This window comes from Odocoileus virginianus, chromosome 10 (assembly GCF_023699985.2).
Source record: "Odocoileus virginianus isolate 20LAN1187 ecotype Illinois chromosome 10, Ovbor_1.2, whole genome shotgun sequence".
NCBI classification, from domain to species: Eukaryota; Metazoa; Chordata; class Mammalia; order Artiodactyla; family Cervidae; genus Odocoileus; species Odocoileus virginianus.
Genome location: NC_069683.1, coordinates 30,491,180 through 30,509,084, shown reverse-complemented (window position 1 = coordinate 30,509,084; position 17,905 = coordinate 30,491,180). Strand labels below are relative to the sequence as shown.

The window sequence follows — 17,905 nt, the reverse complement described above, 5'->3', positions numbered from 1 at the left end:
TCTGAGTAACTGAGACATAATATAATCTAGTGAAACATACTTGCAGCTGATGTATTATTGTTTTATCAAATTCTTAACTTCAGAATACCTCTGAGGGTGACAGATACGCCTGCTGTCCACTTCCCTCATACCTGGAGGGCTCTGGATATGTGGTAGAGGAGGAGCAAAACTCACAGAGACCTCTTCAAGATGTCTGCTTTCACCTTCTAAAACTCTACAGTGACAGGTAAATCAGTCATGTGTTATAATCACTTGAGGGCTCCATGAATCTTAGGGAGTTCTTTCCCTTTTATATGTAGTCACATTGTCATGAGATTATATTAATCACAAAATAAAACCGTAATGGAGTTCAAAGAGCATGAGAACTAGAACTAGACATCTAAAAATTTACATTTTAAATCAATTATATTTTAATAAAAATTTTAAAACAAAATTACTTTAATCAACCTCAGATAATAAAGCGTGTGGTTTGATATTTTTTAATGTAATGTAACTACTGTCACTATCTGGATAGCAGTTACATTATCCTCCAAAAGTTCCCTCATGTCCCTTTGCAGTCAGTCTACACCCCAGACAACTACTGACTTTTCATTATTGTAGATAACTTTTGCTATTACAGAATTTTATATAATTCTGTATGTTATCTTTTGTGCCTGCTTTTTTTTTTTAACCCAACATGGTGATTTTTGAGATTTATCCATGTTAATATGTATATCAGAAATTTAATTTTTATTCATTTGTTAGTGAACAGTTTTTTTTTGTCTTAGGATATTAAGAATAAAGCTGCTGTGACCACTTGTATCTAAAAGTCCCATCAAGATCTATAATTGCTCCAAATCCTCCTCAAAATTTGTTATTATTGGCTTTGGGCATATAGTGGTGTCTCATTTTTGTGTCCTTAATAAGAAATTAATATATTAACGTTATTATATCTAAACTATCTCAGAGCTGTCTTTTTACCTTACATCAGACTGAGCAGTTTTCTCCATTCAGAAGTAGTAGCTCACATCTCACTTCAGTTCTTTAAATACTTTCTTTTAAATTAACTATACTAATTCTAGAATAATAGTCTCTTATTGTGGTAAAATACACATAACTAAAATTGTGTTTTAATTTTCATTTCCCTAATATCTAATGATGGCAAGCTGTTTATCATGTGTTTATTTACGATCTACGTATCTTCCTGTCTGTTGAAATCTTTTGTGCTCCCCCCCACACTTTAATGGGCATTTCTAATAGTTCTTTTTTATGTTGTAATAGTTTTTTTTCTTGAGTCAGTTTTGTTAATTTGTTTCTCCAAAGGAATCTTTTAAAAAACCTTTACCAAATGTCATCATGGATATGGAGCAATTGAAATTCTCAACACTGCTGGGGAAAAAATGTAAATAATACTGGCCCTTGGGGAAAGAGTTTGGCAGCTAAAAAAAAGTTAAACATAATACCTACATACGTATGATTCAGTCATTCTGTGCCTACGTATTTACCTTACATGAGAGCAATGAAAATGTATGTCTATGTATGTGTTGGTAGCAGTTTTATTTGTAAAAGTTCAAAACAGGAAACAGCCCAAATTTCCATCAATAGGTGATTGATAAGCCAAAATTGTGGTACATCTCTACAATGGAATACTATCTCACCAGTAACTTTTGATAACATGCAACAGCATGGCGAATTATAAAGTACTTTTACTTAGTTTTGAAGAGATGAGACAAAAAAATAATTACTTCCCCAAAATATACCTACTGTTTGATTTCAATTTATATAAAACTGTAAAATGCAAACTAATCTGTAATAACAGAGGAATCAGTTGTTGCCCGGGAAGAGTAGGTGTAGGGATAGGCAAGAGAGAGGAATCACAGAGGGGTTTCTGGAACCTTTAGGAGGTGATGGGTAAGCTTGTTATCTTGATCTTGGTGGTAGTTTCACAGGTGTATATATATGTTTGAACTTGGCAAAAATTGTACCTTCTAAACATGTATAGTTATTGTATGTCACCTCTTTTACTGTCAAAAAAGAAGAGGAAGAAAAGCATATATCTCAAGGTGCCACTGTCAAAAAAGAAAAAAGAGGAAGAAAAGCATATATCTCAATGTGCCAGAAACAGAAACCAAAGCCAGACTGAGATAGTAAAGCCTTCTTAGTTTAATTACTCATTTGCAATAGCCATGTTTCAAAGTGTTTAATAGCCACACGTGGCTAGTGCCTATCTTATTGGTCAAAGCAGATTATAGAACATTTCCATTGTCACACAAAGTTCAGTTTGACAGTACTGGGCAAGAAAAACTACTCATTATTTGGTGAGGTGTAGATACTTGTAAAGTGTCTGGGATCATAGGTAAAACGGAAACACTTTGGTTGGTAAACCAACCCCAGATCTTTAAAGCTTGTGGGTGTGGGTCTTACTATTCTTACGGTCTGGGATTTGGAAGTTAAGGACATCACACACAAACTGGTCCAGAATCATTGAGATCCCTGGGCCCCCTGCAGAAGAAAAATCAAAAGCCTTAAGGAGACTTTCAAACCTTGGGGGTACTTGGATTTCTGTAAAAAGAATAATAACAACTGTAAGCAAAAGGAGGAAATAACTGTCATAACCATCATTAAGACTAGTCAGGTGTTCAGTCACCTAGTCACTAGTCAGGTGAAGTAGCACTTCAGCAACTTCAGACAGTAGAACAATGTGAAAGATACTAAGGAAACAATTTTTTTTAATGGTTAAGGAAAAGACACTATAATAATGAAAGGGTGAAAGTTGTGAAGACTTCCTGTACCAGGAAGGTAAAAATAGACCAAAGAAATGCCAGCAGACTTGTTAGAAGAGCCTGAGAAGGGAAGTTCCTTGGTTTTTGGTAGGATCTGTAATCTGGCTAAACCTAGAGGAAGACTGTAAGGCTTATGATGCTTCTGCTCTAGGGTACTTGCCTTTATTGTTTTCTAAGCTGTGGCTGAAAGAGTTAACCTATCCAGTGCAGGTGGTCTGCTGACTGGGTTTGGTAACTCAGCACATTCTTCTTTGCAGACATTATGACCTCAACCAGCTGCTGGAGCCTCGAAGCATAACTGCAGATCCTTTGGACTATCGCCTAAGCTGGCACTTGTGGGAGGTGCTACGGGCTCTTAACTATACCCACCTGTCAGAGCAGTGTGAGGGTGTGCTGCAGGCCAGTTATGCTGGCCAGCTGGAGAGTGAGGGCCTTTGGGAGTGGGCCATCTTTGTCCTCCTGCACATTGACAACTCAAGGTGAGTGAGAAGCCATCAGATGCACTGGGTGCCTCTAGCCCTGCAGGGCAATTAGTATGGGAAATAATTAAGTGGAAAGGAAGGCTATCCCTGGGTGGAAAAATCCCATTAACTTAAGCACAAAGTCCTTGAATGTGGTATGTTTAGAATTATGCAGAAATAATGCTGACTGCATTGCTTCAGTGGATCCTTAAAGGTTGGCAAGGAGTACCCATTCTTTGTCTCTGTCCACTGGCTTTCTCCCTCCCCTTGCCATCCTCTCCTCAAGTTTGATAGTGTTATGTTTACCTATTTACCAATACAATCTTGCCCAGATGCATAATGTTTTGGTTCTCTGTCCTGAATGAAAACCAGAGAAACACCTTTACTTCCTGCTGTTAACTGTACAAAGCCAGAGGTTTTTTGTTATTTGTAGTGGCATGGCATATTACTAAGAACAGAAACACTTAACACAATGCTTTGTTATATAATTTATATAATGCTTTTATATATCTTTATATTATGTTGTAAGTACTTTGAATATATTAACTTGTTTAATGGTGATAATGAACCTATAAGATAGACATTCTTATTGTCTGTTTATAGATGAGCAGCTCAAGGCATAGAGAGATTAGATAACTTTTGTTCAAGATCACATAGCTAGTAAATAGCAAAGTGAGGCTTTCAACTCAAGATACCCAGGGTCTGTGCTCTTAATCATTTGTACTATACTATCTGTCATGCCGTAGGGCATGGAAAGAAGTTGTTTTGTAGTCAGACCTTTATAAATTCTAGCTCCACCATGTACTCACTTTGACCTAGGGTAAAGCTTACTCATTTTTGACTTAGAGTCAAGATAGTTTCTAGACCTCAGTTTTTTAATCTGTAAAATCATAATATTGCTAATCTCTTTTCAAAGGTGACTATGAAATTTAAAGAGTGAAAATATAAAGCATCCCGCACAACCTCCCTTTAAGGAATTTCTCTTTCCTCTTCCTTCTTACTGGGAGGCAAAATGATCCCAGAATTTCCCTCTGAGTTTATTTAAATACACTCTTGGAGAACTTCACATGGTAAAAGGCTGGCTGATGGGATGATTGATGACTGGCTGTGGGAAAGCAGATCCTGTTTCCTAAAGAGGAGGGAGAAAGGAGGCAGTTGTCCAGAGACTGGGAGTTCTTTAAAAAGCCTAGGCGTAGACAAAAGAATCTAAGATGAGAAGAGCTTTGATCTGAAGTTAAAATCAGAGATCCTTTTGGCCCAGACAAAGAAGAAATCTCTTTAAGTGGACTTAAGGGCAGAAAGAGTGAGTTTAGCCTAAGTCTAGGAGTAAGAGAAAATGAATTAGGAAGGCTGATGGCTATAAGGGAAAAAACAGGACCTGGAAGGGACTTTACATTTTAAAACTATCAACTTTGTTTACTTACACTGACCATGTGGGAGAAAGCGCAGAGAGGAGGTTGGGAATAAACTGCAGAGGACTAACTGCTCAGTGAGTCCAGAATTCCCCTATCTCATCCTTCATCTCCTTTTACTAGAAAGGAAACAAAGAAATGAGCCTGCTGGGATGAACACACAAACACACACACTCTCTCTCTACTGTATATAAGATGGATAAGTAACAAGGAACTGCTTTATAGTACAGTGAACTCTGCTCACTATTCTGTGATAGCCTATATGAGAAAAATTAAAAAAGAATGAACATATGTGCATGTATAATTGAATCATTTTGCTGTACACCGTTGTATAGCAAACATTGTACAACATCAACTATATTCCAATATAGTTAGAAAAGAGAAATGAGCCAGTGAGGACAAAGCCTTTTGGGGGCAGTGGGCAGCCTTCCCAAGAGTATTCATCCTCAGACTGTTTTGACCATGAAAATACAATGTGCTTCTGTTCTATTTCATTTTAAAAAGTAATGCTGGTATGTCCTCTTAAGTGAAGCTTGAGGTGATCCTCTTGCGGTCAGGATCTGCAGTTTAGGAGACTGCCCCAGGGGCCACTCTGAGCCTCCTGAGGCAGCCTTCTCCATCAGTAAGGATGACTTATCCCAGCTGACCTTTACTCCTATAGCACACGGGAGAAGGCCGTTCGAGAGCTGCTTACCCGGCACTGCCAGCTGTTGGAGACGCCTGAATCTTGGGCTAAGGAGACCTTCCTGACCGAGAAGCTTTGTGTGCCCGCTGAATGGATTCATGAGGCCAAAGCCGTGCGAGCACACGTGGAATCCGACAAGCACCTGGAGGCCCTCTATTTATTTAAAGCAGGACACTGGAACAGGTGCCATAAACTCGTCATCCGGCACTTAGCTTCCGGTGAGTGCTTCAGACGAGGGCCTGTGTCTCCTGGAATCACCCCCAATTCTTCAAACCTCTGAGCCCATGATAAGTCAGGCCAGGGACAGTGATCAGTACAGAGCATGGCAGACTTGAATCAGATCACACTTTGTAAAAGCTCCCTGTGCAAAAGATGCTTAGTGAGGGTGAGGGGCAGAGGTCAACAGCAGTATCTGTTATATCCCCATCTGCCAGGAATATTCTTGATGTACACTAACTGCGTTAAGCTCATTGTTTAGGGAGTTTCAGTCAGCAACACCAGAGATAGCTATTTGGGAAACTGAGCCAGAAATTCTTTACAGTTTCTTTAAGAGAATTTTGAAATATCTACTCTACTCAATTCTGACCCAACATAATTTTCCTTTTTTATCCTGTCTTGGAATTCTGCCATCTCCTTCCTCTGTACACTTTTGGTCAATATTTTGTTTCTTCAGATGCCATTATTAATGAGAACTATGACTACCTGAAGGGGTTCTTGGAAGACCTGGCACCTCTGGAGCGCAGTGGCCTAATCCAGGACTGGGAAACATCCGGGCTTGTTTACCTGGACTACATTCGGGTCATTGAAATGCTCCGTCATATACAGCAGGTACTGAGCTCCTTAAACCATGGCCTGGTTTTCTTTTTCCTTAGCCCATAAAGCCATAGAGACAGCCAGAGGCTTGAGCAAGAACTCGAAAAATTCACTGTCAGTGCAGGAGGGGTGTTTTAATGAAGCAGATTTGATGTAGCTATTATGACAACTCTGTCAAAACTTGAAACATTTTTTTGTGGCTTATTGCCAAATAGTGTGTAGTGGACATGCCTAAGACTTGTCCTTAGTCAGTCCCCTCCCCTTGTCCTCCCCTTTTCCACTAGTTTTAAGTGAGAAGCTTTGGGTTGAGAGATCCAGTAAAGATCAGAGATTTGGTGTAGATAATTTTTTCACATAATATTTGGCATGTTTTAAATTGAAAGTGTTACGGGGGCATTCTGGTGACACCTATGAATGGATCTTTAATGTTTTTAAATGCGTAAGATATAAATATATAGGATTACAAAAGAAAGCGATTGATACAATTATCAAAATATTAAAAACGTGCTATGTAATAAGTGCTTATTAACATCCTAAATAAGAAACTCTAGCACTGTAACTTTGAAATACTTAAAGCTGTAATACCAGGGAAGCCCATGGTGTGCCTGCCAATGCAGGAGATGTGGGTTTGATCCCTGGGTTGGGAAGATCCCCTAGAGGGGGAAGTGGCAACCCACTCCAGTATTCTTGCCTGGGAAATCCCATAGATAGAGGAGCCTGGTGGGGCTACAGACCATGGGGTCAGAGAAGTCAGACATGACTTAGCAATTAAACAACAACTGTAATGTGATAGGAAAGGAAGTGATTTCTGTCGATAACAAAGTCACAGTTTCCTTGATATCTACATTAATAATAAAGTGCTAATTCTTAGTTGGGAGTCAGAAAACCTAAATTAAGTGCTAGTTTGGGCTCCACCTCTCACTGAGAGGTGGAGTCAATACCATGTCAATACCATGTCAATACCATGTCTCTGACCCAGATTTATATAGATTTTTGGTGCTGTGTTGAAGCTTGCTAATTACATGGTTCACGAATGGTGATTTCACAACTTGCCAAGTCCTAGGCCCTGTACAGTATATTGCTTTCCTGTTGTGTATTGCTAAGATCCTGTCTTGTCTTCAGCAACTAGGCTAGATGGTGGGAACATGACATTGCCAGCCAGCTGCTTGGGTTTTCCCCTCCCTCACGTCACTGTCATTTCAGAGGTTTGCATAGCCAGTCTATGGATAGGATTGGAGTGATGGGAGTTCCTCTTGGCCTAATTGGTTTCCCTGCTTCTTTGTAGGTGGATTGCTCAGGTTATGAACTAGAGCAGTTGCACACCAAAGTGACCTCACTGTGCAACAGGATAGAGCAAATCCAGTGTTACAATGCCAAGGACCGCCTGGCTCAGTCAGGTCAGCCTCTCACTTTCTCTCCCTTCCTGCCTGCTCACTGCCTGTCTTTGTGATTATTATACCCCTGCCTCACCCCTTTGTTTGATGCTCACTCTGTTCTTTTCTCCAGACATGGCCAAACGTGTAGCCAACCTGCTGCGGGTGGTACTGAGCCTTCAGCATGCCCCTGATGCAACCTCCGACTCAACGCCAGACCCTCAGCGAGTCCCTCTGCGCCTGTTGGCTCCCCACATTGGCCGACTCCCCATGCCTGAGGACTATGCCTTGGAGGAACTGCGCAGCCTCACACAGTCCTACCTGCGGGAACTGACTGTCGGGAGCCAATGAGCCCTGGGCTCCTCCCACCACACTCACATGCTTGTTCACACTCACCACACAGAGGGCTCCTGCATCGAGTTGATTGCCCTGTTTGCCATTCTCTGGCTTGGCTGTGGAATCTTCCCTCCCTTCCTGCTTCCCAAGCAGCAACCTCCAGTTGTTCAGGGCTTTCATAATACTAAAGCATAAGGGCTTTTGGAACCCCAAAAAAAGGAGCCAGGTCTCTTTTTACCATCCTCAAGAGCCATTCTTTTTTTTTTTTTCCTTTTTAGAAATGGTCAATAAAGCACCTTTGGCAGTATTCCCCAAAGAACCAGGGAATGCTTTTCCTTTCTCAGCCATTCTGAATCTTGTGACTCAATGCCAGCCTGCTACCCTGCTCCTACTCCTGCCCTTTTATCCTCGGACTCTTTAGAAGGAGTGGGGCGGGTGCTGGGACAATATGTGTTGATCTAGGACCTTCCTTAACAAGTGAACTATCCACAGAAGGAAGAGTATCTGTCTCTGGAGTAGGTTGATGATTTGCATGACTTTTGGAATCAGGAGAGGGTTGAACTGAGGAAGCAGAACAAGGTCTTTCTGACTCATTTAAGGTAGAAGTGAGTGCCTGCTAGAGAGCTGTGGGGCTTAAAGGCTTGATTGTTCTTCCTGCCTTGAATGTTTCACGAACACCACAACTTCCCTGTGCAGGAGCCCTTGGTCTCAGACTCCATGTCTCTGGGAAACTCCCAGAACTCATTATGGTGCCTGGTTTTCAGTCATCTGGCAAGGCCTCCTGCCTGGATTTGCCTGAAGAGTTTCAGTGAAACATGGTAGATCGGGTAGCTCTCCCTGTCCCTCCCATTCTAGCCCAAAGCGTTTCCCACCCTCCATCTACAGTCCCAGAAGGTAAAGCCCTCACTGAGGCAAGCAAGAAGCTGAACTTCAGGGACAGGCAGAGGGCCTTTGCTACACTGTAGCCAGCTATGGGGAGCCCCAGGTAACCACCGGAGACTGCTGGTGTATGGGCTATCACGGGCAACATGGCCACGCCTGGGTCTTTATGCATGAAGATTATGTAAAGGTTTTTATTAAAAAGTATATATATATATATATATATAAACGATCTAGATTATTTTCCTCTTTTTCTGAAGCTACTTTCTTAAATAAAATGAAATGTTTATAGCATACCTGGTATTGGCTTTCTTTTTCAAGCTTTGTTGTCCCAAGGAGCTTTACGATGGCCTTGTTTAATTTGCAGTCTAAAGGGGGAGACTGGCCATGGGTTAATGAGAGAATAGTTGCAGACTAGATCAAAGGCTAGGTTTATAAGGGTCCATTTGGGGGTGAGGGGGTTGAGACTGATGAATCCTTACTGCTTTACATTTATTTATTTACATGTGTTTGGACTCCCAATGGGGGAATGGGGCAGGGTTTCAAATTGCCCAGTGGAATATACTTAGTACTCAAAGCCTCTTTGCTCTTCTTCTCTGGGGTTTTTTAAACCTTGGCACTTCACCTCTGTTTCCATTGTGTAAAGGAAATAATGATCCCTTATATGCTGCTTCACAGGGCTGTTCTTGAGAGGGACCAAATGAGGCTGATGAGTAGTAAGTAGGTTGGTGGGTTGGTTCTGTTATTGAAGGTATAAGCAATTTCCAGTTAGGATTAGGCCAAAGACTTCTGGGACGCTGAGGAGATGAGAAAGCTGAGTAGATCTTCCAGGTAGCTGGGGCTTCCCTTTCATTTGGGCCCCTGAGGACAAGGGTTACTCAGCTGGGAATCTCCCTCCATCACTGACTGCTGCCCTTCTGGCAAAGAATTTGTTGTTTCCTCACCAGAGGTGTTATGTGAAAAGTCAATGCTATAAAAGTGCTTAGTCTTTAGAAGTGTTAAGAACTGAATATGGGCAGTATTTCCTCTTAGGACAGGTTTTTCCTTTTTTAAAAAAAAAAAACACCTCTAGATCAAATATTTATACTGCAGCTATGCTGCATCACAGAGAATAGACTCGCAGTTCAAAGCACATGATAAAGACGAACAATGCTTCCCTGGTGACTCAATGGTAAAGAATCTGCCTGCCAGTGCACAGGTTCCATCCCTGATCTGGGAAGATCCCACATGGCACAGAGCAACCAAGTGTGTGTGCCACAACTATTGAGCCTGTGTGCTGGAGCCCCAGAGCTGCAACTTCTGAAACCCGAGTGCCCTAGAGCTCGTGCTTCACAAGACAAGCCACCACAATAAAAAGCCCACACGCCACAGCTAGAGAGCAGCCCATCTCGCCGCATCAGAGACCCAGCACAGATAAAAATTTTTTTTAAAAAGATGAACACTCTCTTCTACATTTCAAAATACATTGAAATATGTTTAAAAATTTAAATTTCTCAAAAATATAAAAATAAGAATTGTCTCAAAACCCAACAGAGCTGTGGAATCCACAAACTCATACAAAGTGCAAAATAAGTATTTCCTCAGCACAATGCTGGAATAATGCCAAAATAATGTTAACAGAAGCCCGGAGATTAAATGCAGCCATCATCAGAGCCAACATCTTTTTTGGATGTTTTACTCTGACTCATTTTGTTAATTTTGTATTTCTAGAAAATTATTTCAGATTTTTTTATTGTCTCTTAACCAGTTCTCAGACTTAATGGTTTTACTGGAGTTCTACATTGTAATATATTAACTTCTGCTTTAAAAATTCATTTCCCATGCTTTCCTAAGGGCTTTTAAAAAATCTTACTGTAGAAATTTTCACCCATACAAAGTAAAATGATGTCTTAATTTAATCTTAATCTTTACCCCAATTCTTATTCCTACCCACCCCAATGGCATTTCTAAGGGAGATCATCATTTCATCAATACAAAAGCATTCCTACCATAAATTTTTATAAATTAATCACAATACCATTGTCATACCTAACACAACAATAATTCCTGAATATTAACTAATATCCTTTGCATTTTCAAACTTCCCCAGTTGTCTCAGAAATTAAATTTTACTACAGTTGATTTGATTGAATCAGGATCTAAACAGGGCCCACATTTGGTTAAGTTCTTTTTAAAATGCCCTTTATTTGATGCAGTACCTGAGATGTTCGTCGTTTAGCATAGAGGGCTGGGGCTTTTAGATTTGACTGACTGTGCCTCTAACCTCCCTTACTTGGCACATACCACTGGTTAGATCTAGAGACTTGATTAGACTCATGGTCCTTCTCATTAGTGGTGCTGTTTTTCATCACTTGGGAAGACACTATCTTGCTGTCCTACTTTTAGTGATGTTAAGATTGTCGATTCAGTTGTTATCAGCCTCATTTATCCTTTATAAAGTTTCCATCAAGCTTCCACCTAATAATCATGACCAAAATTCACTGTTTCATTATGGCACAGTCTTTATTTTTTTATATATGAGTCAGTATTTTCAAAAGTGAAAGTGAAAGTCGCTCAGTCATGTCTGACTCTGCAAACCCATGGACTATATAGAATTCTCCAGGCCAGAATACTGGAGTGGGTTGCCTTTCCCTTCTCAAGGGTGTCTTCCTAACCCAGGGGTTGAACCCAGGTCTCCCACATTGCAGGCAGATTCTTTACCAGCTGAGCCACAAGGGAAGCCCAAGAATACTGGAGTGGGTAGCCTATCCCTTCTCCAGTGAATCTTGCCAATCCAGGAATCGAACCAGGGTTTCCTGCATTGCAGGTGGATTCTTTACCAACGGAGCTATCAGGGAAGCCCAGTATTTTCAAAATAGAGGCTTAAATCATTTATTGTTCAGGTGTTTTTCTTTTGTTTCCATAATGGCTTTTAAAAAGTTACCAATTTTTAGAATTATTTTTTCAAATTGGCATTTTCACCCCAAAACACTATATATAAGAAATATTTCAACTTTTTTTTTTTCAGTTAAACATACCAATTTTTCTATAACTGATTCAATTTATACATGGGCTATTTCCATGTGTTTTGAAGCACTCTTGAATTTAGCCTTTATTTTGCTCTAAAGGTATTCTGCTGCAAAATGTTAAAGTGTAATTTGAGTGTAAGACAACCTTGTGCCCCCAAAAGGTTGAATAACTGCTGATGAAAATGGTACAGAAAGAACAATGCATCTTTTACCCCACACCCATCCCTACACCATCTACCACTCACTCTTGTGTCCTGCTGTCCACCTTTGTTTTTGTTTTGTTTGTTTTGGCCCCACCAGGGATTAAACCCATGCCCCTTGCACTGGAAACATGGAATCCTAAACACTGGACCCCGGGAAACTCATTGTCTCCCCCTTTGGCAAGTACAATAATCCTGGACTTTATTAATTATGTACAAACTATTTTTTTAAATTATTATATGAGGAAATTCACTTGGTGTGCAATTGTTAATTTTAACACATACAGATTTGTATAACCACCCCACAGTCAGGATACAAAATGTTTCATTACCCCAAAATCTTCCTTCTATCTCTTTACAGTGACCCTCTTCCTAGCTCTTATTCCTGGCAACCTGTTCTCCTTCCCTATAGTTTTGTTTTTATATAATGTAATGTAAATGGACTCATACAATATGTGATTTTTTTTTTTTGGTATCAATTTCTTTCACTTAGTATAATATTTGCAGGGTTCATCTGTATTATGTTGTTGTTGTTTAGTCTCTACGTCATGTCCAACTCTTTTGTGATCTCATGGACTGTAACCCACCAGGCTCCTCTGTCCGTGGTATTTCCCAGGCAAGAAAGAAAACTGGAGTGGGTTGCCATTTCCTTCTCCAGGGGATCTTCCCAACCCAAGGATCAAACCTGAGTCTCCTTCACTGGCAGGTGGATTCTTTACCACTGAGCCACCACGGGGATCCCCATCTGATAGCATATATTAGTACTTCATCCCTTTTTAAAAGGAAAATTTTTGTTAAGATTTTTTTTTAGAGCAGTTTTGGATTCACAGCAAAACTGAGTGGAAAGCACAGATATTCCCCCCAAACCCCTTGCCCCAGCACATGCATAGTTTCCCCCGGTAGCATTGTGTTACATTTGATGAACCTACGTTGAGTGCATATCAAAGTGCATAGTTTACTTTACATGTGATGAAGCTTAGTGTTGTCAGTCTATGGGTTTAGACAAATGTATAAAGACATGTACCCATCATTATGGTATAGAGAGTCTTCACCATATATAGCGTATAGAGAATCTTTTCACTGCTCTAAAAATTCTGAGTCTTCTCCTATAGTCTCCTGAAACTCCTGCCAACTACTGAACTTCCCACTATCTTCATAATTTTGCCTTTTTCAGAATGTCATATAGTTGGAATCATATAGGATGGAGCTCTTTCAAACTGGCTTCTTTCACTTATTAACATGCATTTAAGGTTCCTCCATATCTTTTCATAGCTTAATAGCTCACTTCTTCTTAGCAATGAATACTAAATATTCTATTGTTTGGCTTTACCAGTTTTTTTATTCACTCACTCACTGAAGAACATTTTGTTTGTTTATAGGTTTGGCAATTATGCATAGAGCTGCTATAAACATTCATGCATGAACTTTGTGACCATAAAAGTTGTTACTTCTCTAGGCATTGGATTCCTGGGTCATATGGCTAAGCATATGCATAACATTCCAAAAAACTGCCAGACCATTTTCCATGGCTGTGCCATTTCTGCATTCTCAGAAACCATATATGAAAGTTGCAGTAGCTTCACAACCTCTCCAGCAATTGGCATGGTTAATATTTTTATTTTATCTATTCTAATAAATATGGAGTATCTCACTGATATTTTAATTTGAATGTCTCTAATATATAATTATGTTCACCACTTTTCATGTGTTTATTGGCAGTTCTTATCTTCTGTTTGTTTAAATGCCCAAATTCCTTTGCTCAGTTTTTTTTCTTTTGTGTGTTCTTGTGTTGTTTTTAAATTTTTTGCTCATTTTAAAATTTGATATGGTTTATTATTGTTCAGTTTTGAGAAATTTGTATAGGTTCTGGATACAAGTCCTTTGTTGACTATGTGATTTGTAAATATTTTCTTCCAATCTCTGGCTTGTCTTTTCATTCTCTTAATAGTGTTACAACTGCTGCCTTTTAATTAGTGTATTTAGGCCATTTACTTTAATGTAAATATTGGTAAGTTGACTTTAAGTCTGTGAAGTGAAAGTCGCTCAGTCGTGTCTGACTCTTTGTGACCCCATGGAATTCTCTAGGCCAGAATACTGGAGTGGGTAACCAGCCTTTCCCTTCTCCTGGGGATCTTCCCAACCCAGGGATCGAACCCAGGTCTCCTGCATTGCAGGCAGATTCTTTACCAGCGGAGCCACAAGGGAAGCCCAGGAATACTGGAGTGGGTAGCCTATCCCTTCGCCAGTGGATCTTTCCAACCTAGGAATCGAACTGGAGTCTCCTGAATTGCAGGCAGATTCTTAACCAACTGAGCTATCAGAGAAGCCGACTTTAACACTTTATTATTTGTTTTCCGTTTGTTTCCTGATTTTGATTCCTTTCTTTCTCCTCTCATCTCTCATTTCTTTAGTGCTGGGTCTCCCCATGCTTTCTAGTTTCTCTTTCTGAGACTCCAATTAAATATATATTTAACACATTCTTTCACATTCTTTCCTGTTTCCTAAACTCATTTTCTTTTTGTCTCCCTGTGTTGTATTTTGGTAGTTTCTTCATCTGTCTCTGAATTCATTAATTGCCTCTTCATCTGTGTCTAATATATTAATTTTAATAAATTAATAAAAATTAAATTAATTAAATATATATTTAATTGGAGTCTCAGAAAGAGAAACTAGGAAGAATGGGGACAGAAATCTACCTGCTCATTCTTAAATACTGTTCATTCTTGATAGTCCACTTGCTCTTTCATTTTTCAATCTTCATTTATTTCTTAAATCATATTACACATACTTCAGTGTTATTTTTAAAGTCACTCAGTGGTGCCTGACTTTGTGACCTCATGGACTGTAGCCCACCAGTCTCCTCTGTCCATGGGGAATTAGATTTGACATACCACAACTAAGAAAGATGTGGCATGCCTCAACTAAGACTTGGGTGCAGTCAGATAAATAAGTAAATATTTTTTTTAAAAAAGAGCTCAGTGAAGATGACAGAGCTGTAGGGACAGTTGCCATCCACAGGCCCTGTCCCCTGACACCTCTAAGCCCCAGTCTCCTGCAGATTCTGACCCTGGAATCTCCAACCCCCTCAAGTTGGGCCTGAGCTAAGCCTGAGTGCTACCTTACAGAATTTGAATAATTCAGGACCCAGTGACCTGAGGTGTCAGTTTCAGTTGCTCTGTTCCCATGGACACAGGTGTCCTAACTCTGTAATTAAGCTAATAAAAGGAAAAGAGGGCCGGGCCTGCTGTCCTGTGCCTCAGAGGGACAGAGTCCTGGCCCCCCGAACTGCTGAGAATACACCAGGCTCACCCAGAGTCAGGTGAGGGGAAGGCCTTAAGGAAGTCCAGGGGGCTGAAACAGAGGTAGGAGAAAAGAAGAGTGAAAAGAGGAAGACCAGGGTCAGGGAGGGAGGCAGAGACCAAGAAGGAGTTATAGAGGGACGGAGAGCAGGAAATAGACGGGTTAGGGGCAGAGAACAGGGCAGAGGCCAGGAGAGGCAAAGACCAGCAGAGAAGGAGAAACAGTAGATGCCAAGCCCTAAGTACTTAATTCCAGGGCAGGTACAAATAGGAGGGTGCAGTAGCTGGAAGGGCTGCAGGGCTCCCTGGAGGTTAACGGGACCCAACAGAGACCCTGGTCTTCCTTCTGACTTCCAGGGATTGTCCACACCACCCTTGCCAGCAGGGCCTGGCGCTGCCACAGGTCAGGCCAGGAGGCTCACTCCCAGAGACCTGCCCCTCCTCTGGCTGTGGCAAGGCCATGGGCCCCGGGAGCCACCACCTCAGCCTCGGCCCCTCTGTCTCCAGCCTGGGCCTTCTGCTCCTGCTCCCACTCCTTCCAGGTATGAAGCTCAGTAGACCTGCCCTGGCTTCTCCGGGCATTGCTGTTCTTCCCATCCTCCCCAAATCTCTTTCCACATGCTCTCTCTTCATTCCTGTGCTGGGAAAAAGCTCTATTTGGCGAGTTTGGAAGAGTGGGAGCTGAAGAGGGCAAGATGGGGCTTGCCTACCTGGGGTGGAAGCAGTTGAGGGGGGAGCCCTCAGGGATAGGGTGGGAAAAGCCAGGGGGACCAGATCGTGAAGGGTGAGTTGGGGCTTTATCTAGCAGGCCCGGGGAGCCATGGCTCAGACAGTAAACAATCTGCCTGCAATGCAGGAGACCCAGGTTCCATCCCTGCGTCAGAAAGATAGGTGCCCTGGAGAAGGGAATGACAACCCACTCCAGTATTCTTGCCTGGAGAATCCCATGGACAGAGGAGCCTGGCGGGCTACAGTTCACAGGGTTGCAAGGAGTTGGACACGACTGAGCAAATAACACTTTCGCTTTCTTTCAAGCAGCTACTGATCTAGTCGAATTTGTCTCTTTAAAAGCTTGATCTCTCAGGAGCTTCCCTGGTGGTCCAGGGGTTAAGACAGCACTTCCAATGCAGGGGCCATAGGTTTGATCCCTGGTTGGGGAACTAACATCCCCCATGCAATGGGGCGCCTGGGACTCTTGTGGTCTAGTGGGGCCCCTCCAGCATCTGTGGCGGGGCAGACAGAATCCAGGTCCTTAGGAAGAGGCAGGTGGAAAAGAAACCCATCAGCCTTGCTTCAGAAGAGAGTGACTGTTCACACCACAGCCTCGCTGCATCTGTCCCCGGAGACAGGCAGGGAAGAACTAGAGACAGAGAACCTAGACAGTCAAGCAGCTGTGCGACAGTGAAGGCACTGACAGGGCGTCAGTCTTGTGGAGAGTAGAGAGTGTGAGCCAAGGCCCCTGCTCTGGGGCCTCCATGGACACCGCTTCTTACTGGTCTTCCAGAGTGCTTGGGAGCCGAGGGCAGGCTGGCACACAAGCTGTTCCGAGACCTCTTTGCCAACTACACAAGTGCCCTGAGACCTGTGGCAGACACAGACCAGGCCCTGAATGTCACCCTGGAGGTGACACTGTCCCAGATCATCGATATGGTGCGTTGCTGTACAACCATGGAGTGTGCTGGAACGATTGGAGGAGGAAGGAATGGGAAAGGGATGGGGGACGAGGAACCTCCCTAGTGGTTCAGTGGTTAAAACTCCAAGCTTCCACTGCAGCAGAGCGTGGATTCTGTCCCTGGTCAGAAAACTAAGATCCTGCATGCTGCGTGGCAAGGTTTAAAAAAAAAAAAAAAAAGGAATGGGGGGATGGGGGACTAGGATTACTCTCCGAATAATTCTTTCCTGGAAACATTAATATAACAGCTACCAAATGTTGGCTATTAACCACTGGGTAGCCACAATGTGCCCAGTACTTTCACACTCAAGTTCCTGACTAGCAGAGATTACCACCCATGTAATTGCCGAGGAAACTCAGGCCCAGAGGAGAAGGTCCTGCCAAGGTCACATAGCAAGACTGTGTGGGGACTGGACTGTGTGGGCAAGTCAGGTCTGGGGGTGCTGACCACAGTTCTGCAGTTGAGTGCACACACACAGGGCAGGATGTGCACAGACGTGTGTCCACATCTATACCCACTCTCTGCCCCTAACTAGGATGAGCGGAATCAGGTGCTGACCCTGTACCTGTGGATCCGACAGGAGTGGACAGATGCCTACCTACGATGGGACCCCGACACCTATGGTGGTCTGGATGCCATCCGCATCCCCAGCAGTCTTGTGTGGCGGCCGGACATCGTACTGTATAACAAGTACTGCCTGCACGGGCCCCTCCCCTCCACCCCTCTGGAGAGATGCCCTTGGCTCTGGGGATGCATTTATTTCCCCATCCCCCACACCAAACCTGACTCTAGGGTGCCCAGTAAGCTTTGCCCTGGGAGCCTTCTAAACTGCCAGGAAGGTGTCAGCAATGGTGGCTGTGTGGTGCAGTAGGGCTTCCTGACACCACAGCTCATGGCTAGGACCTACTGGAGGAACCTCACAGCCCCTCGATAGCACTCCCAAGCCAGGCTGAATGTCTCCCAGGAACCCTCTGTGTGGTCCAGGACTAGTTATATATCCCTCG

At 42.4% G+C, this 17,905-nt stretch overlaps 1 protein-coding gene across 3 annotated transcripts in view; it reads left to right on the top strand.

Annotated features, from left to right (window-relative positions):
• The window catches only part of NUP98 (nucleoporin 98 and 96 precursor), a 74,850-nt gene extending 65,835 nt beyond the window's left edge, over nt 1-9,015 (top strand). For all 3 annotated transcript variants that reach the window (XM_070473334.1, XM_020891117.2, XM_020891116.2), the window contains exons 27-32: nt 84-226; nt 3,020-3,241; nt 5,297-5,538; nt 5,994-6,148; nt 7,419-7,530; nt 7,640-9,015. In XM_070473334.1, coding sequence (XP_070329435.1) covers nt 84-226; nt 3,020-3,241; nt 5,297-5,538; nt 5,994-6,148; nt 7,419-7,530; nt 7,640-7,857 — 1,092 coding nt within the window. In that variant the 3' untranslated portion in view covers nt 7,858-9,015. The remainder of the gene's footprint in view (nt 1-83; nt 227-3,019; nt 3,242-5,296; nt 5,539-5,993; nt 6,149-7,418; nt 7,531-7,639) is intronic.
• The last annotated feature ends 8,890 nt before the right edge of the window (nt 9,016-17,905 follow it).